We start from the raw sequence: 22,337 nt of genomic DNA, 5'->3' as shown, positions 1-22,337 counted from the left end.
ATCTTTATCACATACACAAGGGTCTGTTTCTGATCTCCAGTTCTTTTGAGTCCATAGTACCACACAATTTTACCTGAAATCTTCCACAACTATCCCCCACAATTTTACTTGAAATCTTCCCAAATCTACCACACACCTTTACTTGAAGACTTCAAGTCTTCACAGAGGGTACAGTCTCATTTAACAACCTGTTATCTACAGCTGTGAAATCTCACCTTACTCTCAAGGTCTGGGCAAGAGCCTCTAGCTCTTGAACTCAGGTGTAGGGTAGGCGAACGCCAATTTGCAGTGATTTAATTCACATGTCCTTACTCCCCTTCGGCCTTTATTCCCAACAGAAGTCAAGCTAGACACCAGTAGCCTGAATGCTATTTATTGAAAAGAGCAGGAAAGAGGGAGTACAAGTACCCTAGGGACGGAATGGAACAAAAAAAGGAGTACAAGTCTGCCTCCTGCTCAGCAGATTCTCCTGTTGCCCCACTGGGCCATCTTGTTGTTGACAGGCATCTTAAGGAAGCGGTCAGACTGCATGTAGGTAGCTATTTTCTCCAAAGCCTGAAGGGAAAGCACACCAAATCTTATAAAGACTCTAACCCAGGCCAAAAGACCCATTTCAAAACAGTAGCACGCACATGCTGCCTGACTCCACCCCCATGTCCCTCATCCCCACCACTTCTTATAGACAGTGCCCTCCCAAGACTTAAAGTTTAGAGGTGTCCAACCACTGATCCCTTTAGGCAAAAGTTGGTGTTAGGCAAGAATATACAACAATGGGGTCCCTTGAGGGCCCAGGGCAGCCTGTGTTTTTTAAGAGAAAGGTGCAAGGGGCATCACCTCAAAACGGCACATGAAAGCCTTCAGATTCGGAAATTCATCCAGGCACTTGGGCTCAAACATACGGTTCTGATCTAAGACATCATAGGTGAGGAAATCCACAAAGGTGAGCTACAGGGACAATAAGATCATCAGGTCTGGGGAGTTCATTAATACCTGCAGAGACAGAAAAGGATCCCCTCCCTTTCCTTTGTTCTACCTTTTCCCCTGCAAACCATGAGTATTTCCCCAAGAACAAGGAGAACTGTTTCAGTTGTCCAGGTAGCTGTTCCAAGTACCGAGGCTTCAGCTTTTCCTGGGGGAGAAGTAAAAGCAAAAGTGAGAACAGCTGCCATCATCTCCATGAATCAGGGCATGGGCCAGTGATGGACACTTAGCAGCCCTTTCTCCAGGTGCCTTCCTCTCCATGCCTTCAGGGAGAGGTGGCAGATGGAAAGGAGGGATGTGGAAAGAAGAAGGGCCAACATCAGAGTTACATGACAAACCAATCCTCCAGAAATAAGAGTTCTGTTTCTTATTCTGACAGACTTGGTGGGAAGGTAGCAGCAGTAGAATGGGGCAGATTTAAGCCTTGAGTTCCTAAAGGCTCCTTGTTCTTGATGCCTTCCTGTTCAGGAAACTCACGTGGTCAGGGTTGTAGCAGAGTTGTACCAGTTGCATGCGAAAATCCATTATTTGGTTCTCCATGATGTCCACTCGAATCCTTTCCTCTTCAGTGTCACCGCCTGTAGGCCAAATGACAGGAAATCACCCTTGGCCTTATCCATTCCCAGGCGAGCTGCCCTCACAACACCAGCCCTACCCCAACTCACACATATTGTGCTTGCGGGCGATGTAGCGCAAGATGGCATTGCTCTGGGTCAGCCTGTTCTTACCGTCCATGAGATAGGGCAGCTGGAAAGAAAAGGACAGGCCAAATGAACAACCTCTCTCTTGCCTCTCTGCCTCTCTCTCCTGGGAAAGAAGACTTGCAGGGAAGAGAACAGTAGAGAAAAAATGCTGTGTTAGAAGAAAGAAGAAAGAAAGTAAAAGGTAGCAACTGAGTCTACACTTAATTCTAGACAGGGTGCTTTACTGAGTGTGTGTTTGTGTACGGGTATGTGCACGCTATGCACTTTTTCTCCGAATAAGGCTTTTAAATGCACAAAGCAAATTACACATATTACATAATTTATATAACATTAAAAGAACAAAATTTTAAGAGTAATATGTGCCTATGAATGCATTAAATAACAAGAAGATGTAATGACTATCATACTTTCAAAGTATGATAAGTGTAAATAATATTTATTTATATTTGCAACACATGTAATGCAAAAATACCCAGTCACAGGCTTGGCTAATAATCAAGGTTACATTGCCTACATTCACAACAGAAAGAACTGTTAACTTTTAGTTAGTGGTTAGTAGAAATGCAAATGTAATTTTTTCTTCATCCAAGTCTAAGGACACCCTGCATTCTATCTATTCTATCGAGATGAAGAGCCCTTATTCTACAAACCGCTAGAGGAGAGAGGAAAGGAACAAGGATACAGTTGAAGGCCTTCCCTTCTGCCCCCTCTTCTAAAACCACCTACGTTAGGGAAGTCCAGGTCTAGTTTGAATTTCACATCCAGCCACTGGCTCTTATCATAGTCAGGAGCTGTAAGAGAAAGAATGAAGTGGGATCCAACCAGCTTAATATCCCACCTGAGGAGCGTGGAAAGATTTAGAGACACACCCTAATTCCAATTCCTCACAAGCGTGCTAAGTCGCCTCAGTGTGGCCGACTCTTTACGACTCTGTGGACTGTAGCCTGCCAGGCTCCTCTGTTCATGGGATTCTCCAGGCAAGAATCTCCAGGCAAGAATTGGAGTGGGTTGCCATGCCCTCCTCTAGGGGATCTTCCTGACTCAGGGATCAAACCCACATCTCATGTCTCCTGCATTGTCAGGCGGGTTCTTTATCACTAGCGCCACCTGGGAAGCCCAATGCTTCACATACCCAGATCCCAAAAGCTTAGCCATTACCATCAGTGTTAAGGCAGAGTTGGGCAACGGCAGGAGGAAAATTCCCAGCTCTCTCCCCACACTAAACACAACAGACAGCTCTCAGGTGACTGGTGGCAGAAGTCCCACCCGACCTTGGCGTAATGCCACCCTCTGGGCACAGTAAAACAGGAACAGTTGGAAGACCTGCTCAGCTCAACGCGGCGTCGCACCGGCACGTAGTGAGGCATTACCTTCCCCGCACGTGTATCTTTTCTCTTCATAGGACGTATCCGTGAACTCCAGGAGCATGCGGATGGCGTGCGCCAGCTGATGGGTCGGGGAAGAGGGGTGGGGGTGGGGAAAGCGCTCGGTCAGCACCTGCGCAGTTTCCCCCCCCAACCCCACCCCACCCCCAACATCCTCCACCCCCAACCCGCCAACGTCCCTGCTAGGGCTGCCGAGACGCCGCATCCCGCCGGGATGGGGTGGTTAAGCAGCTCCCGAGACCTACCCCGGGCTGGCTTGCTGCCCTCAGCCCCTCTCCCCCAAGGCCAGCGTCTCCGCGGCCCCGGAGCTCGCAGGGGGCCGGCCGCGCACCGTTGCGCAGCGCGGCGTAGGAGGTTTGGCCTCGGAGACCGCTGACCAAGAGGACCCCCCACTACCTCCGCGTCAGCCGCCCAGACCGAGTGGCTTAGCCGCTGAGACCGCACTCACCCCGCGAATATCCCAGTAACCTAGAACCATAGACTTTGACGAAGCCATGTCGGTATCGCCTGTGTGCCTTAGCGCACTGGTGGTAGATGGCTACCAGGAGGGGCTTTATACCCGTCGTAGGTAGGTGGTGCCAACGTGCGTGCCCTGACTCCGCCCCCACCGTAGTCTCACCCCCTCACCCCGCCCCCTCCCCACCTTCCGAGTGTCCGCTTGGCCGCGTGCCCGCGCGACTTCTGCAGTTTCTGGCGTTGGGGGAGGATTCTCCCGAGGCCAGACCCGTGAGGAGAATGCCCGGGCCCTGTGATTGAGTCTCTGTACTTTCCGCGCGTGAAGCCGCACTCTGTTTAATAGTTCAGTTAGAGAGGAATGGGGCTGAGCCCTAGCAGTCCAGGCCGTGAGGACCCTGTTACCCTAGTTGCCATAAATATTTATCTAGTGGGGATGGGAGGTTTGGGGGTAAGTGGGCAAGCACCAGGAGTCGACAGAGGCTGACCATCAGGGAATCGCTCTCTTTGGCGTGTGCACAGAGTGTGGATGACGAGGAGTTCTGAGCTACTGGGTAGGTGCCTGGCCTGGCCTCTGCAGCACAGACACTTAGAACACAGAGGCCCTAAACCCCTTAGGCCAGGCGTGGGAAAACACATTTCCCCCTAGTTTGGGTGTAGCAAAGATGAAACTTTTTAAAAGGACAGTTCACTAAAAGAAGAAAGGAAAAAAGTACAAATGCATTGGGACAGATGAATTTATAATGTTTGGATTTCTCCTCCTACGATAACAGGCCAGTCACAAATTAACTTGGGATATAAGACCAATGCTTATTGAAAACCTATGATATGCTAGTCAATAGTCTAGGTACTTCATGTATGCTAACTAATTTATTCCAATTTAAGCTTCACAACAACTTTGTGAAGTAGCTGTTACACCAATTTTATAGATTAGTGAGGCGTAGAGAGGTAGGATGAGTTGCTGTTCTAATTTCAAGTGTCCATGGGTGGCCTAGAATTCAAAACTGCTGCTGCTAAGTCACTTCAGTCGTGTCCGACTCTGTGTGACCCCATAGACATCAGCCCACCAGGCTCTCCTGCCCCTGGGATTCTCCAGGCAAGAACACTGGAGTGGGTTGGCATTTCCTTCTCCAATGCAGGAAAGTGAAAAGTGAAAGTGAAGTCGCTCAGTCATGTCTGACTCTTAGGGACCCCATGGACTGCAGCCTACCAGGCTCCTCCATCCATGGGATTTTCCAGGCAAGAGTACTGGAGTGGGGTGCCATTGCCTTCTCCGAGAATTCAAAACTAGGTCTGTGTAATAGCCCAACGTGTGCTAGATCCTCTGCACTTGGGTATCCAAACAGTCTCACCTCATCTCAGTCTTTGCTGGGAAATCTGGGGAGCCCTGGGTTAAAATACTTTTTTACCTGGTTCTGGAAGTTTTCCCTGTTTGTAGGACTCCTTCAGCTCCTTGAAGCCCCAGAAGACAATATGTCAATATCGCCTCTCCTCATTCCCCCGAATTAACTTTGCTATTTAACTTTTGCTCTTGACAGTCAAACCTTAAGGGTCTCACCTTTGTTCTATTTTGTAAGGGAAACTATTTGCTTTTTTATTCAGTGTTACCAGTTAGGAGAGATGATTTTCTGAGGCCAGGAACTTGAGGGAATGAGATAGGCAGGCAAAAAATAGGATATTTTGGCAGTGTTAGGGTCATGGACAGATTCAACTGAGTGACTGTGGGAAGATCTTGTCTTCTTTTTTTTTATTGCAGCATAATTGCTTTACAATGTTGTGTTAGTTTCTGCGGTAAAACAGGGTGAATCAACTACATGTATATAGATCCCCTCTGTCCTGAGCCTCCCTCCCATCCCACCCCCACCTCACCCCTAGGTCATCACTGAGCACCAGGCTGAGCTCCTGTGTTGTGCAGTAGCTTCCCACTAGCTCTGTTTTACACGTGATAGTGTAAATATGTCAGTGCTACTCTTTCAGTTCGTCCTGCCCTCTCCTCCCCCACTGTGTCACAAGTCCGTTCTCTACATCTGTGTCTCTATCTGTGCCCTGTAAATAGGTTCATCAATACCATTTTTCTAGATTCCACATACATGCATTAATGTGTGATATTTTTCTCTTTCTGCCTTTGTATGACAGACTTTAGGTTCATCCACCTCACTACAACTGACTCAGTTTTGTCCCTTTTTATGACTGACTTATAGTCCTTTCTATCTATGTACTGCAACTTCTTTATCCATTCACCTGTTGATGGACATCTAGGTTTCTTCCATGTTCTGGCTATTGTACTAAGGGAACATCTTAAGGACTCTTAAGGGGCCCTTAATTCACATGTATATCAAACCTTATCTGCAGACTAACTGAATGAAAGTAGAACCTCTGTTATATAAGGAGGGGAGTCTTGTGATGGTTCTGAGATTAAAGAAGGCTGTATATCCTAAATATTAGAAGCCACAGATAGTTCAGACTCTTCACTTAACATATGAGAGGAAAAAGAGAGCCAGAGAGTGAAATGACTTGCCCTGAGTTCACGTAGCCAGTCCAATGTTCCCTATGTTACACCACTAAAGAGACGAGCTGGGGGGGGGCTCAAAATTAGCTCACTGCAACAGGAAGTGACAAAAGTACTAAAAGAGGAAGTTGCCAGGTAGAGCCTGGACATGCTTTTTAGTGTGTCTTTGCATCATTGGCCAGTGTGGCTGATCAAAACCTGCAATTGTCAGCCTCAGTACTCCTTGCTCTGATGTTCTGCCCTCACCTGTACTGGGTGTCTTGGAATATACCAGGAGAAATGTACACAGAAAGATAAAGATGTCGAGTATAGCCTTATTTTCAAATTTATTTAGAAATTAAGGAGAGTTGGGCCATAATCATTGAATTCTGACTCTGCTCCAGTGAATTCCCACTTATAGTCTGGCCCAGTGATGGATGTAGGGCTGCTGCTGTTTCATGCCCAGTGTCCTAGCTCTTCCTGATTCCCTGCCTTTGGCCTCCACCAGGGCCAGAGGAAGCTGCAAGAGAGGCACATGACAAGCTTGAGGATACCTTTATTGGGGAGGAGAGGGTCTAAACAGAGTCCTGACAAATCTAGGCATAAATGTTCTAAGCTCAGGAGAGAGACGCAATAAATAGGTGGCAACTGGGGAGACCTCTCCACACAGGCACGGTTTGTCTCAACCTCTGGTCTTGTTCATCCTCTTTGCTGTGTGAGCTGGGGTGTGGGGTTTGCTGCAACCTAGGGGCTTGGAAGAGGAATTCTCAAGGCTCTAAAGAGTATCAGATCCGCCATCTTGCTTGTGAGAAAGTCTTGGTCTTGGAGGTGTCTGAATTGCTGCCTAAGGGCTCATCTGAGGAAAGAAAAGGTTGAGGTGAGGCCAGTGCCAGATGAGGGACCCCAGAGCTCATGCCAACAGTCAGTCAGGAGCTTCAGGGTGTGCCTGTGCACGTGAAGTCAAGCCCCTGGGGGACGGTCCTGTACCAGACCTGCCACAGTGAGTACCACCCCAGGGTCGGGCCTGCTGGCTTGCCCACCGGGCACTCTCATGCTCACTCAGGGAGCACCCCACATTTCCAGCAGGGCTTGGGACCCCTATGTGTCCTCACCCCCAGCGTCCTTCTGACAGCCTCCAGCCGTGCCAGGACCCGGGGGCCCTCATGTGGACACAGCATCTGTAGCTCTCCAGGTCTCATGTGAAGCAGCTGGCTCCCTGTCATGGACCCAAGGGTCTTCACGGTCCTGGACACAAATAGAGCAGAAACTGTCAGTGGTGGGGTGGAAGGACCCAGCCCTGGATATCTGGGTGGAGAAGGGGGTGTTTGGGCTTGGAGGGCTGGGGTGACAGGAGAATTCACAGAAAGAGTGTTTGGAGGTCAGGGAGTAAGATAAACAAACTGGCTTAAACCAACTCCATAAACTCCTGGGGTTGAAGGGACAAGTGCCCTGGAAGAGACACTTGTGGAGGTGGGGGGCAGTGGTCATTGGTGCCCTTTACAGAGGTAAAGCTGTGGCACTTGGCACTCACACAGTGGAGAAGTTCTCTGCCTGTAGCCAGGCTGTGACCTCCTCAGGCCTTGAGCTAAGTCGAAGCATCGGACCCTAGAACCAGGGGAAGTGGGAGTCAGAAACCATCTCATCTCAGAGCCACCCACAGCCCCTCTCATCAGGATCCCTTCTCTGGGCTTTCATCAAACCATGTGTCTCACTCCATGTTTGCTTGTCCGACAAGCACAAGGCTTGTTCTCTGCTCTGGCCCCACAATAAACGTGATAATACTGATTCAGTTGAACCAGGGCCATCTCCTCCACTTGTCAAAGAATCCTCCCTGCCTCCACCTCTGATTCAGGCTTTATAGCTTCTGAAGTCTAGGCATGGAGGTACCCGAGTGGGTGACTCGCTCTGGCTCCTGGGGGCTCCCGACTCTAGGGGCTCCAGGATGTTGCTGGGGATGTAGCCACTCCGTCCCATTGCATTCTTCACCAGCCACCACCGCTTGCTCTGGTCCAGAACCTGCCAGGGAGTCACTACGTCAGTGACCCGAGCCTCTCTCCAGCCAGCCTTCCCCTCCTCCACCGGACTTTCTCTCTCTGGGCCCTTCCCAACCTTCCTTCACTTTCTCCAGGCCAATCCCTCCACCCCCCATGCTCCCAATAGCTCCCATCAACTGCCAACCACCGCCTCCTTTTCTCAGCTCAAGTCCATGCCTCACCTCCAGTACCTCTCCCTGGACCACCGTCAGTTCCTGTGGGTTCCTAGCTTCAAACTCATAGAGGACTTGCATTTTCAGGGCTGGCTTGACAGGTCCGGGTCTGGAGGGCACAGGGCTGGGGCCATGGTTGTGTGTCTCCTCTTGAGCAAAGTGCGAGGTGCTCCTTAACCTAGGGCTTTCCCTACTGGCCCCCCAGAGACAGAGTCAGGATGGCTGGAGAGTGGGGCCTCAGAGATCCGGCCCCTGTCTCAGCCCAAGACATCTCCCCCTTGGAGTCTAGCAATGACTTTTGGGGTTTCCACAGAGCTTGAGGGCAGGTCACTTTTAGATGGGCTTGGGGTGTGGGTTTCTATAGGCAGAAGGGGTCTAGATGTTGGTGATTTCTCAAGACTCTTCTGGCAGTGGAGTCTTCTGTATCTGAGCACTCCTTTGAGTACTTCATACTCAATCTCTGAAAAATCAGAGCTACATGTGGGGAATACTGAAAGAAGAGGGATTGTATCCTAGGAAGGTAAAAAACTGCTTTTTCACCCAAAGTAGGGGAGAGATGTGCTTGTGCGTGTCTGACTAAAAGAGAGCCTAGAGGTCAGTGAGGCGTAGAATCTGCAGATCCGCAGGATCAGCCTGGTCCTTCCCTCCCCAGAACCACAAGGTCCTGACAAAGCCCAGGGCATACCGGATGGAAGTAGGGTCTTGGTAACTTGAGAGCGCCTGTGGGGGCAGAACAAAGTGAGAGCAGGACGTCAGCTGCATGGTGGTGGAGAGCAGGGGTGTGAGGCCACAGGCCCGCCCGCGCACAGCTGCCTCACGTCCCTTCGCCTGCCTGCTTTCCACACAGAACCCACCTACCACTTAGGAGTCACGTGACCATGGCTGGACTGAGACGGTGGAAACTAGCCAGAGTCTAGGGCTTTGATTCGGGCTCTGTGCTAAGCTCCCCTTACCTGGTAGGAAGTTTCTGGAAGTCGCCAACCATCATAGAATGTGGGTTTGTAGGGCAGGGGCTCGATGCCTGTCCAGTTGGCCCTAGGGAAAGAACAGGGCTGAGTCCACTCCGTGCCAGACTGTGGGATGTGGAGAAGGCGGAGAGGACAGCAGCTGGCCTGGGGGATCTTCTAGGTAATGGAGAAAGTGGCCCGTGTGCACAGATGAAAGGCCCCAGGACACAGGAGCCCACAGCTAAGCACGTACAGGTCCCACGGCACAGGTATCTGTGGGCCAGCCTCACCTCTGCCCACGAATGTGCAGACATATCAACACCCTAAGAGATGAGTACTTTAACTCACTGATGGGGAGTTTGAATGAAAGTGGCAGAACTGCAGTGTTAGGGCTGGAAGACACTCCTGGGGTCTAACCTATTTCGGTTCCCCAGCAGCATATCTTTCTTTCTAGCTGGTTCGTGTGTGGACCTCCCCCTTGTGATCACCACAGGGCACTCTGGCTGGCTCTAGGGCGGGGGCTGGCACTTGCCTCTCGGCCTGCCCCCTCACCCATTGCCCGGGACGCCAGAGGAGCAGCACTGCCTGTGGCCTCCAGGCTGGCTCTGCTTGCCTGCCTGGGGAACGCGGAGGCCCTCCTGGAGGAAGTGTCTCCCTGCCTCCCAGAGACTGATGGGAATGCTGCTTCTTTGCACTGTGCACACACATTCTGAATTGCGCATGATTCTCACTTATCCGTGTTTCTTTCTATGTTGATCTCCTTGATAGCTGTCTCTAGAGTATAGTGCAGAAGGGACAGAGGAGGCAGTGAAAGTGAAAGTCACTCAGTCATTTCCGACTCTTTGAGACCCTATGGACTGCCTATACAATCCATGGAATTCTCCCGGCCAGAATACTGGAGTGGGTAGCCTTTCCCTTCTCCAGGACATCTTCTCAAGTCAGGGATCGAACCCAGGTCTCCCAAATTGCAGGTGGATTCTTTACCAGCTGAGCTAAAAGGGAACCCCTAATAAATATGTATTCAATGGGAACAAATTATTCCCTCTTCTGAATCTTTTTTATTGGCTCATTTTCTTTCTTTCTTTCCTTTTTTGATACGGGCCCTTTAAAAAACCTTTATTGAATTTGTTATAATATTGCTTCTGTTTTATATTTTGATTTTTTGACCGGGAGGCAAGTGGGATCTTAGCTTCTGGACCAGGGATAGAACCCTTTCCTCCGTGCATCAGAAGGTGAAGTCAACCACTGGACTGCAAGGGAAGTCCTCACTGGCTCCTTTTCTTTGCCTTAAAAACATGCTCAAGTCTTCCCTTGACTATGCTTTTAAAGATGCCATCCTATTATCTTATCTTTATCAAATTTTTTGAGGATGTGTCCATAGGCCCTGCCTACATTTTCTTACCTTTGGATCTTTCTTTATTCCTTACCACATGACTTTTACCTCTGCCATTACTCTGTTGAAACTAGTTCTTCTAAAGCCCTGATGATTTCTGATTGCCAAATCCAAATGGCCTTGTGTGATCTGTATCCTTCTAGTCTATTACCACAGAATTTAGTGTCATTTATAGTTTTGGGTTGGAGAAGGCAATAGCACCCCACTCCAGTACTCTTGCCTGGAAAATCCCATGGATGGAGGAGCCTGGTAGGCTGCAGTCCATGGGGTCGCTAGGAGTCGGACACAACTGAGCAACTTCACTTTCACTTTTCACTTTCATGCATTGGAGAAAGAAATGGCAACCCACTCCAGTGTTCTTGCCTGGAGAATCCCAGGGACAGCGGAGCCTGGTGGGCTGCCGTCTATGGGGTCGCAAAGAGTCAGACACGACTGAAGCGACTTAGCAGCAGCAGCAGCAGCATAGTTTTGGGTGAATTTGCTTCAAGCCAGATAGTTTGAATAAAATTTGCCTGAAATTGAACTCTTTTGAAGGTTTTTACATCTCTTTAGTTAATTCTGTTCTCTGTGTTTCTGTCTTTCATTTCATTCATTCCTTAATTTTTGGTTGTTTTAAGAAATGAGAAAACATGTCAGGGCACACCTGACGTCAATCTTATATTTAAAATGATAAGCAGAAACAGAAAATAGAATAGAGGTTACCAGGGGCTGGGGAAAGAAAGGAATGGGTAAAGAGTTTTGTTTGGTTGTTTAATGGGTATAGAGTTCCCATTTGGGATGCTGAGAAAGTTCTGGAAATGAATAGGAGTGATGGTTGCTCAATATTGTTAATGTACTTAAAGGCATTGACTTATACACTTAAAAATAGTTAAAATAAATTTTATTCTATGTATATTCTACCACAATAAAATAAATAGATTATGTTAAGTTATATTTTATGTCTTTAGATGAACTGGACACAGATGTCCTTTAATGGGGCTGAACTGAAAAGCAAAACAAAACTGCTCATTAGGCAAAAAGACTCCTGGAACCATTGGCTTTTCCCCCAGTTGATTTCTCTTTCTAAAACCCTCTTCTCTCTTGGTTTTCATGCTTCTGCTTTTTTGTTTCTCCTTTTAAACTCTCCGGAATTTCTCTTTGCCTCCTTTACCTCCTTATCCGTTTCTTTTTGCCACCTCAAAGTTTTCCGAGGCCTGTTTCTCGTGGGGAGAGCAGGCCATGCTTATTAAAGTGGGCTCTGCTTACTTTACTGCAGTGCTTACCTCCAGGGGGTCCCAACTATTACATCTGTACTGACTGTTGTCAAACCCTCGTAGCCAGGTTAGACCTCTCCTTGCAGGGCCAGGCCACCCAGTCTCTGCAGACACCTCACTCGGGGTGTGCTAACTGATTTCGCATCCCACCCGCTGCGCTCATCAGCTTGCCTTGCTGCCCAACTGCCTGTGTCACTGTTCCACCCACATGAAATATCGCTTCTCTTAGCTCCTCTGCCAGTTGGTTGCAAATCTTATTGATGTTACATTTGCAACATCTCTTATGTCCGTAATTGTTAAAATCTGGGCTACATTGAGACAAAGTTTTTACTTCGTCCTTGACAAAAATGAGAAAAATTTTAGTAGAAGGTTGCCAGTGCTCCTTTCTTGGGAAGAACTGTTCTATTTTCTGAGATAATGCTTTCCTGCAATGGTGGGCGATGGTAAGTGTATTGGTTTTTTTTTTTTTCCCATTGTGCTTAGCCTAATTAAATGTTGGGAACTCAAGGTAGATTTCCCTGATTTGTTTTTAGAAATTTCGTAGAGTAGAGGTTACCAGGAGCTGGGGAGTGGAGGAATGGGTATAGTTTTAACGGGTATAGAATTCGTTTTAAGATACAATGTAGAGCTTGTCACCTCCTGCCCTACACCCCCATGTTGCTTGCCTCCAATTCATTCAGGCCTTATTGTCACTTACTGGCTGGTGGTCCAGGCTGTGCCCAGCCCTTCCCAGAGGTTATTCTCTGACGGGCTTAGACAGGACTGCAGCAGCTCGATGGCCTTGGTGGTGAGGAGGGGTGAGATCACTCGGGCTGCTAAGTCAGACTCAGGGCACTGGGTCTGGATCTGGGGAAGGATGAAAGGTGTCAGGAAGCCTGAGCTTCTTCGGGGCCAGGCAGGAGTGGGAAAGGGCTCGGGGTCCCTGGCTTCCTACTTTGCCCCAGGCCTGCTCCTTCCTGCCCTCACTGGTGTCCTTGGCTCCAACCCCAGCGCACCTAGTCTGCTGAGAGGTGCTTGCTGTGCACAGTGGGGTAGTGTCTTGGGGTCAAGGAAGAGGGTATGCTGGCGGTGAGCAAGGAGCAGACCCGTACCTCCCTCTGCCCCCTCCCTCCCACCCTGGCCTGTCTCATCTTAACTTCAGCACGTCCCTCTGTACCACCCTGTTCCCCCTACCCCCACCAGCCCTGCCCTGACTCACGGAGTCCAGAATTTTGAAGATGATGTGTACAAACTCAGGGGCACTTGTATCCTGCAGCCTGGTGGCCAGCCTTCCCTGAAGACACAGGGTGAAGCCTGTCACCAGCCTTCCTCCCACCCCACCTTCACTAGGATCCCAGGGCCCCATAACTGTTCTGGGCCCTGGTGGGGAGCCTGGCATTCTCCCAAAGTAACCCAAGAGTGGGGTGGGGCAGTTCCAGGGGGAGAAGCTGGAGCAGCATGGGATGTCCATGGAGAGAAGAGAGAACAGGATTGCTCGGTGGTGGTGGGGGGGTGGTGGTAGGGAGAGGGGAGGGAGAGGAGGGGATTGCTGAGGTAGGGGAGGGGAGGGAGGGGGCGAAAAGAGCTGGGAAACTTGTGGGGAGTCACGTACCAGGAGGTTGAAGCTATACTTGATCTTCTGGAAGCAGTCGATGTAATGTACCTCTGTTATCTCTATAGCAAGAAGGGGATAGATGGTGGGTCATGTATCATCCCAAGACTTCCCCCCCTCCCCCGAACCCCGACTCCTCTCCCCTGGCCCTCCTCACTCACCTTCCTTATTCTTTTTCTTTTTCTTCCTGTGACTCTTCTTCTTACGACTGGTCTTAGACTGGGCCTCATCCAGCTTCCCCACAAACAGCTCGATGTCCCTTAGGACATGGTCCAGCACCTCCTGGGGCCCAAACAACCCCTGGCTGAGTGGGCAGTTAGACCCACCCTGGAACTCCCAATCCTGCCTCCCTCCACCACAAGCCTGAGCCTCAGGCCCAGCCCAGGGCTGACCAAGCCTCTGTGTCCCCTCTTAGGCCAGGCCCTGCCTTGGTGGACCTGGGGCCTGGCTCCTTGAGGCGAGGGAGACAACTGGTGTCTTCCCTTTGGCTAGACCACAAAAGCCTCAACAAGCCCAAGACAGTCTGCAGTTACCTTATCCCATTTTGGGTCCTCAGGGGATGGGGACCTCCTTGAAGGAGACAGCGAGAAGATGCTTGGCTCTCGGATGCTGGTGCGGTGTGGCAGGGGCCTCGGAGACGGTGGTGGAGTGTCTGTAGAGGAAGGGGACCATGGCCCAGAACTTCTTTGATGGGAACCTTTCCTCCCACTGGCCCCCACGCCCAAACTCACTGTGCTCTGGGCTCATCAAGTAGTGCTGTTCTGGAGGGGGTCCCCACTCCAGAGGACGTGCCTGCTCCTTAGGGAGCGGCCTTTCCAGAGAAGACCCCCTCCATCGGTCCTGGTCTGGGCGAAGGGCTCCCAACTGGGGCCTGTCAAGCACATGACAAGGACACAGCTTTGACTGGGTTCTTGGGGCAGAGGCTCTGCCCACACTTCTGCCCCAGAACCCAGGGGGTACCACTGCCCCTCTCCAGGAGCCCCACCAGCCTTGCCCCCTAGTCTCCATCCAAACCCTTCCCTGACTCTCCCCAGCATCATCGGCCTGCCCTCCGGGACCAGTTGGTCCCACATCAGTCTCTGAGGATAGTCTCCAGTGGCCCCTGGGCCCAGCACTCATTTGCGCCCTGCTTCCAGCCTCGCTACTCCCCAGGTCAATGTCTGTGTTATTGGGTCACAGGCCCCTGAGCTCCGCCAGGTATGCGGCAGAGTCTAGCCCACCCAGACCTGAGCTCGAGGGTTCTGCAGGTGGGCGGGGGCACAGGCTGCCTACCTTTGCTCTACCTCCTCCTCCAGAGCCTTCTCCAGGCTGGTCTTCAGTCGCTCTGCCTGGAGGAACCGGCAATCAGACAGGCTTGGGGGATGGGGGAGGGGAGGGGTTAGGTTGGGGGTGGTGATGGTTGTTAGATCTCACCCCCACTTCCTGGCACTGGAAAAGCAGAGTGCTAGTGCTTCGCAGGTCTGAATCCTGCACGGTGATGGACAGGACAGAGTTGTAGGAGCCGGTGTTGAGCGCCACGTCCATGACCTTGATGCGGTCCAGGCGGTAGGACTCTAGCTCCTCCTGGGCCAAGCAGACAGACTGGCTGTGAAGTCCGTGAGAGCCCGACAGGCCCCTAGGAGCTCCTGACCTGGGTTGCTCCACCCTTCCAATGGCTTGGGATGGGGTGTCCTTTCCCCTGACCCCTGTGCCTCTATCTCCTGTTTCTTCCTAGTCCTGGGTGTGTATTGTGTGGGGAAGGGTGCTTGCCATGTGGGGCATAGTGGGATGGTGTTCATGCCCTGGGGCTTGCTTTCCCACAGCCCAGGTTAGCTATGACCCCTTGCAGGGAATGGTGGGAGGCTGACCTTAGTCTCGATGTCCAGCAGTTGGAGCCAGCCATCCCTGACCTGCAGGAGCAAGTCCTGGCTCCACACCCGGCCCTGAGCGTCCATCTCCTGCAGCTTCTGCAGAGCATCCTTGGGCTCCTGGATTCTCTGTGTCCCCAGCTTACATGTCATCAGGTGCTGAGGGGACAGGAGGAGATGGGCTGGGAGAAGATTTGGAGAGGGGGCTCACAGGTGGGGATGGACAGGGGTGGGGGTGGGGGAAGGGCAGCAGAAGGGGATGACATGTCTCTGGCCTCCTCACTGGGGAGGCCCCAGGCAATCCCCATAAAGTAGACTTCAAGAGACAATGTGAGGTCTGGAGGCAGTCGGGCAAGGTGGGGACTGACGGGCTGTAGGAGGGGATTTAGAACTCTGGAGGAAGGACAATCATGGCCTGTAACAGTCTAGATGGTGGTAAATGTGGGGAGGGGGCGTGGGCTTCAGCTATCCAACATATAAGTCTCAGCTTCTCCAGGTAGGTTACAGGATGCTCAAATTCTGTCCCCTACTTTTCTTTGCTCTCTTTGAGAATCGCCCACCCAGCCTGGTCCGTCTCTTCCCTGACCTAGCCTTTCTGACCCCATGCATGCTGCGCCCCACGCCCAGCATGCATGTCCCCCTTCTGATAATCCATTACCTCCCAGCCTCTCAGGAATAAGTCAAGCCCACCGCCCTTCTCCCTGATTCTTTCCCAGAGAGGTTCATACTGACCTCAGTCTCCACTTAGGCCCTTGTCCCCTGCTAGTCTGATCACTACAGCAGGGTTTTGCTGTTATTCTCTCTTCTCAAGGATACTCTTCGCTTCTACCATCCATGTTCAAAAGTCACAGTCCTGTCCCTTGTGCTCACCTCTAGGCCCTTGCTGGGAGGATGCCATCTGCCTCCTGCCCCTTGACCCCACTGCCCTGTCCTCTGCATAGCTCCCAGCTCTTCTTCAAGTTCACTCGGCCAGCATATTCAGGAGCCCTGATATCATGGGCAAATGCCCTGGCACCCTGGACATACCTCCCCTGCTCTTGCCTCCTAGACCTAAACAAAGCCAGTTCCCAATCCTCATTCCCTCCATGAAGCCCAGGGATCTTAGTCCCAGCTCAGCTGACTGGGGAAGGCTGACTTCTTCCAGACGGTTGCTCCAGCATCCCTCCCTGCCTTTTCTCGGGGTGAGTGCTAAATCTACTGCTGTCTGGGGGTGGCTTCTACTCAGACCTTCAGCCTGATGCAGTGTCTGCTCTTCCCTGCCACACCCTTCCAATCTGAGCTTTCACGTGGTGTCAACAGCTGTCCTGGCAACTAGATCTGGCAGTGCCAGTGTCATTCTCCCAGGCAGTGCCAGAGCCTCCATTCCAGGCTCCAAGCCGTGCACAGGAAGCTCAAGCCCAGATGGCTCCCCTCTCAGATAGTGGTCCTTTCAAGTCCCTGCACAAGGACCGCTGGCTGACCTCACACATTCTGTCCTCCAGCTGTACCAGATCCTGGGCAAAAAGCAATTTCTTGGGGCAAGCGATGAGCTGAGAGACAGGAAGGGGCAGGATCGAGTGGTGGATCCTGGCCCATCCCTCTGCTACTTGGGGATGGGATGCCCACTGGCTTAGCTTCCTCTGCCCATGCCCAGCTGCCCCATCCTCCTCCCCTGCACTTAGCAAATGCTCAGGTAGGCTTGCTGGACCTGAGCCCACCTATTCTGGCCGGGTCAGGCCATTGGCTTCTATGGCAGACTTATCTCAGATATCTGCTTTTTGTCAGGGTTGGGGGCACGTAGGAGAACTTGGCTTGAATCAGGAAATTGTATGGGGCCCTAGGGTTACTCACCTCCACCCTGTGCTGCAGGTGAGTGGGCTCTAAGGCGATTTTCTGCAAGTACTCCTTCCGGTGCACTGCCATGGCATGAAGCAAGGGGGTGAGGGCAGAAGAAGGAGTTGAGACAGGCACAACTATAGGAGGTGGTCAGTGTGGGGAGGGAGAGACTGGACGCAGGGGTTCAGGGAACCCAGAGGGAGAGAAGGGGACCACTTACAATAAATGGCTCTGCTGCTTGGCCGGGACATTCTGATGCTGCTGAGATGACTCCCTAAAACCCAAACTGAGCAGAAGAGACAGCGATCAGGACTGGGGAGAGGGATGAGCAGGCAGAGCTGGGTGGAAGAGCTGCTGTCGCAGCCCATCCCTGACCTGGGTCTGGGGCTCAAACCACCGTTCCTTCTGGATCCGTCTCCAGCCGAGACCTCTGCAAGGAGCCCTCCATCTTGGCTGGGCCTCGGAGGCCCCCAGGCAGGCTCCCAACTTCCCATTATTTGGCCAATAACGCTCATCCTGATGGCCCCAGGGAAGCTGTGTGGACAGGTACCTGGGACCAGATCCCACCCTGGGCCTGAGTGTAAAAGGTGCTGGATGGGTGTGCCTGGCTTCTGGAGGGGAGGCATGAGGGTCAGCAGCCTTCCCTGTCACAGCAAGCCTCTTGTCCAAGCCTGTTTCAACTCTTCAAATTGGGAGGAGGCCAGTGTTGGCTCTTATGCGGGGGAGCCACTCAAGAGGGGTGTACATGTGTGCGTATGCACACACATATGTTTGCACGTTTATGATGGAGCTCTGTAGGATGTGTTAGTGACTTGAACTTCCCTAAATGTCTTACTAAATCTCCTCTCTTTGCCTTTCCATACTTGGAACCCTCTGCCCAGAGCCCCTCCCCACCCAACCCTGTAAATTCCAGCTCAAGGGAATAGATGTTTTTTCAAAAGAAGACATACAGATGCCCAACAGGCACATAAAAAGATGTTTAACATCACTAATTCTTAGAGAAATGCAAGTCAAAAATCACAATAAGCTATCATCTCACACCTGTCAGAATGGCTATTATCAAAAAAGCAAGAAATAAAAATGTTGGTAAAGAAGAAAAGGGAATCCTTGTGCACTGTTGATAAGTTAAATGCGATGTAAAATGGTGCAGCCACTGTGTAAGATGGTACGGAGACTCCTCAGAAAGCTAAGGACAGAACAATCATATGACCCAGCAATCCCACTTCTGGTTATTTATCTAAAGAACATGAAAATATTCATTGAAAAAGATATCCACACCCCTCCATTCATCATGGGGGCTTCCCAAGGGGCACCTTGGTAAAGAATCTACCTGCCAGTGCAGGAGTCCCAAGAGACGAGGGTTGATCTCTGGGTGGGGAAGATCCCCTGGAGAAGGAAACGGCAACCCACTCCAGTATTCTTGCCTGGAGAATCCCATGGACAGAGGAGCCTGGGGGGCTACAATCTATGGGGTCCCAAAGAGCTGGTTGTGACTGAGCACACTCACAGGCATGTTCATCCGGGCCTTTACAATAGCCAAAATATGGTAACAACTTAAATGCCCATCCACACGTGAATGGATAAAGAAGATGTAGTATATACAAAGGAATATTAGCCTTTCATTTGCAATAACATGCATGGACCTTGAGGGTGTTATGCAAAATGAAATAAGACAGAAAAAGAAACACAAATATCGTATGACTCCACACTTATGTAGAATATAAGAAATAAAACAAAATAAATGAATAGACTAAACCAAATGAAAATAGAGATAATAGGTACAGAGAACAGAGTAGAGGTTACCACAGGGGAAGGGGCAGGAAGGAAGGTGAAACGGGTTAAGGGGATCAACTGTGTGATGACGGACAAAGTAAATTTCGATGGTGAGCATGTTATAGTGTGTACAGAATTAGAAATATAATGTTGTACACATGAAACTTATATAGTGTTATAAACCAAGGTTAACACAATAAAAAAATAAGTTAAATATATTACAGTTTAAGGATCACCTCCTCATTGAAGCCCTCCTTGACCACCCCACTCAACCCTGCCCATCTGCCTAATGCCACACCGAGTCTTATAAGTTCCTCTCTAACAACAGCACCACCCTGGTTAGTGCTGTGAGCCTAGTGTCAAGTGCCTATGAACTTTATGTCATTTAGTTTTCACTACCATCACTTATGCTTCCCTGGTGGTTTAGGTAAAGAATCTGCCTGCAATGTGGGAGACCTGGGTTCGATCCCGGGTTGGGAAGATCTCCTGGAGGAGGGCATGGAAACTCACTCTAGTATTCTTGCCTGGAGAATCCCCATGGAGAGAGGAACCTGACTGGCCAAAGTCCATAAGGGTCGCAGAGAGTCAGACATGACTGAGCAACTAAGCGCAGCACAGCACAGCACCGTCACTTATACTTCCTTCATCCTATGTGCTGAGTGCTCTTCTACAGATGTTACACCCAACAACTCATTTAATCCTCAGAACAACCTTGCTGGGTGGGTCCTGTTATTACCCCTCTGACCAGATGAGGATGATGTGGCAGTTCAAAGAGGATAACAGGTCTGAGATCACAAGTAAATATTTTATAGAGAATGAACTCAGCCTGGGTCTGACTACAAGCTCCATGCTTTAACTGTTTATGTATGCGCCTCTGTCACTGGGCTGTGCCCTCCTGAGAGTGGACTTATGTTGCTCCTGCTGTTCCCCCAGTACCTTCCTAGCATAGAGGGAGTCTAGAATATATACATATATTGAAGTGGAATGGAGGTAAATGAGATGTGTGGGGGTGTGGCAGGAGTTAGCTGAGTGTGTGGGTCAAGGGTATGTGCTAATGATGTGTGTATGCATCATGGACAGGTGTCAGTTCTGTGATGTCCTTGCATTTCCGTGATGCATCCGAGTTGTACAGAAACCCTGGAATATCCTGGGCAAAGTATCAGAGAGCAGCCCACGCCCCTGTAACTAGGCCTGCTATGAAAATAGCAGAAGATCTGATAAGATGACTCAGTGTTGGGGAAATGAGTTGCTAGTAAACAAGGGATTGTCTATGGGTCTGTGTTTTCCACGTTTGGAAGGATCCCTTTCCTCTCCAAGGGTAAGGGGTTCTAAAAGCCTGCTCCCTCTCTCCCCAGCTGCACCCCACAGGCTGCAACACTTCCTGCTTCTAGAGCCAGAAGATAAAGAAGAGAAAATGAACTTTGTTTCTTTAGCACCCCTCCCTACCTGCCAGCCCCTTCACACAGGATGGTCCCTGTGGGTCTTATTGCAGCAAAACAGAAATGAGTGAGCAGCCTGTGGCACATTCCAGCCGAACAGGCCTACAAGAGTTAAACAATGTTGGTTATTCTTTAGCTGTTACTAGTAACAAACACTTGTAGCTGGACTTGTCCTCCACAAGGCTGATTACTCTCTGACTCCATATAGATTATACTCAGCACCTGGCATTCCTCTCCCCCTCCACTCTCATGTAGCATTCTGCATTTCAGAAAGAAGGTCAAGGGCTGATAACTTCAGGAACACAAGACCCGGTTGCTGAGTTGCCTGATGGCAACTGTGGCCGTTTTGAAATGTTGCAAAAGAAAAAGAAAATGCAAGGCCTTCAAGAGGATATAAAACCTCTCCCTATTCCCAAGAAAGGGGGGCATAGTTCTTGAGACGCTAGCCTGCTGTATTTCCCTTTTGCCTGGCAAAAATAATGAAGCTCTTCTTTTCTACTTCCTCCAAACTCTGTCTCCTTATTTCTATCTGGCATCGGTAGACAGGGAGCCAGGATTTTGGCAACAGTCTCTCTTGGCAGGTCCAAGCAACATCTCCTGCTCCACATCACAACAACGAGGTGGGATGGGGATGGGGGATGAAAGGTAGGGGTGGAGGAACGGGGGCTGACTTTGGTCTGTCTTGCCTCTGGTGGGGGGTAAGAGAATCTGTGGCAGCCCAGTTTCCCCATTTATCCCCCAAGTTTAGGGAGCTGAAGCAGGGAAGAAGTTCATGTCTGCATCACGGGCCCTGGAGAGAAGCAGCCCAGAGGTGCTGCTGGAGCCCGGCCTGCCCCACGCTCTGCTCCCTGGCCCGCTAGCCTTCAGCTGAGTCCCAAGCCCTCCTTAGGGCCACCACGTCGAGAATGGGCTGGAGACCTTGGCCTGGGAAGCCACCGAGCTGTCCCCACTATGTCGGGACCTCCTGCGGCTTGGCTGGGCCCTGATCTTCCTGAGGGCCAGGCCCTTACCTGGGCTCCAGTGAGGCCTGGAGGCTGGTGCCTCCGAAGGGGCAGGTGTCTGAGCTGGTGGCCTGGCGCTGGTGGTGGGAAGACGGTGGCTTCTCTGCTAGTGGCGCAGTCCCGGGCAGGCGCCCTGTGGTCAGTTGAGCCCTGAAGCAGACCAGTCTTATGGTGCGGAGGCCGGGAGGCAGCCACACCTGTGCTCTTTGGACTCTTAGTGGGTGGGGCGGCCTACCTGCCCAGTGCCAGAACCCAGGCCTGTGCCATGCCTGCGCCGACAGGTGTCCCTAGCTTAGACAGAGCCCCTTGCTTCCAGGCTTCCTGCTTGACTTGCCTCTGCCATTAGCGTAACCCTCTTCCCTCTGCCTGTGGGTGCCTCCCCTGAGGCCCCAGGTCAGCATCAGGCACTGGGGCAGGGAGCAGGAGAGGGCACCCCGGGCACAGGTGGGTGGAGGTGGACCCAGGCTTGGGGGCAGTGTGGGCTGGCACGTGTGCCTGTGTGTGCTGCCCATGGGGGTGTGTGGTTATGGGTGCCCAAGTGGTGCCTGTGAGCAGGATGTGGGGCTCATAAGAGTTGATGGCGGTTGGGAGCTGGGACCACTATGGGCATTAGGTGGAGGACTGAGATTTCTTCGCAGCAGGGCCCCCCTCATCCTGCCTTTTCTTCTTTCCCCTCTGACCCAGCAGGGAGCCCTTCCCTCACCATTCTCCCTCTTCCACTCTTTGCTCCCCACCTGACCCCATGCCCTCAGACTTCTGGTTGAGCCTGGGCAGCTTCAACAGAGATGTGAAACTGAGACCCTACCTCTGTCCCTGTATGTGATCCAGTCTTCATGCTTCATGATATTTAAGAGCCTTCCTTGGCATCCAGGCTGCCTGCCCTCTGGGGGCTCACAGTCTAACAAGGGAGGTAGGACAGAAACAGGGAGTGAGGCAGGAGGGGAGAGTCAGTCAGTCAGTTCAGTCGCTCAGTTGTGTCTGACTCTTTGTGACTGCATGGACCGCAGCATGCCAGGCTTCCCTGTCCATCACCAACTCCCGGAACTTACTCAAACTCATGT

General features: G+C 51.2%; 2 protein-coding genes across 2 annotated transcripts; both read right to left on the bottom strand.

Moving 5' to 3' along the window:
- Positions 1-357: 357 nt before the first annotated feature.
- Positions 358-3,661, bottom strand: GSTM3 (glutathione S-transferase mu 3). Its single transcript, XM_005891293.3, has 8 exons — positions 3,519-3,661; positions 3,056-3,131; positions 2,412-2,476; positions 1,647-1,728; positions 1,459-1,559; positions 1,034-1,129; positions 835-945; positions 358-555 (listed from the first exon to the last, which is right to left on the bottom strand). The coding sequence occupies exons 1-8, from the start codon at positions 3,564-3,566 to the stop codon at positions 457-459; spliced, it is 678 nt and encodes a 225-aa protein (XP_005891355.1). The 5' UTR covers positions 3,567-3,661; the 3' UTR covers positions 358-456.
- A 2,851-nt stretch (positions 3,662-6,512) lies between these two features.
- On the bottom strand, positions 6,513-17,314 carry EPS8L3 (EPS8 signaling adaptor L3). The gene is made up of 18 exons (XM_070364048.1): positions 17,284-17,314; positions 17,079-17,143; positions 15,249-15,407; positions 14,815-14,964; positions 14,674-14,729; positions 14,133-14,272; positions 13,935-14,053; positions 13,563-13,683; positions 13,402-13,463; positions 13,009-13,083; positions 12,508-12,656; positions 9,171-9,252; positions 8,903-8,937; positions 8,227-8,410; positions 7,899-8,027; positions 7,543-7,616; positions 7,124-7,256; positions 6,513-6,867 (listed from the first exon to the last, which is right to left on the bottom strand). Exons 1-18 carry the CDS (start codon positions 17,312-17,314, stop codon positions 6,856-6,858), a joined length of 1,776 nt encoding a protein of 591 aa, XP_070220149.1. The 3' UTR covers positions 6,513-6,855.
- Positions 17,315-22,337: the final 5,023 nt, after the last annotated feature.

The sequence above is a fragment of the Bos mutus genome, chromosome 3 (genome assembly GCF_027580195.1).
Source record: "Bos mutus isolate GX-2022 chromosome 3, NWIPB_WYAK_1.1, whole genome shotgun sequence".
Taxonomy (NCBI): domain Eukaryota; kingdom Metazoa; phylum Chordata; class Mammalia; order Artiodactyla; family Bovidae; genus Bos; species Bos mutus.
This window is presented reverse-complemented; position numbering and strand designations above follow the sequence as displayed.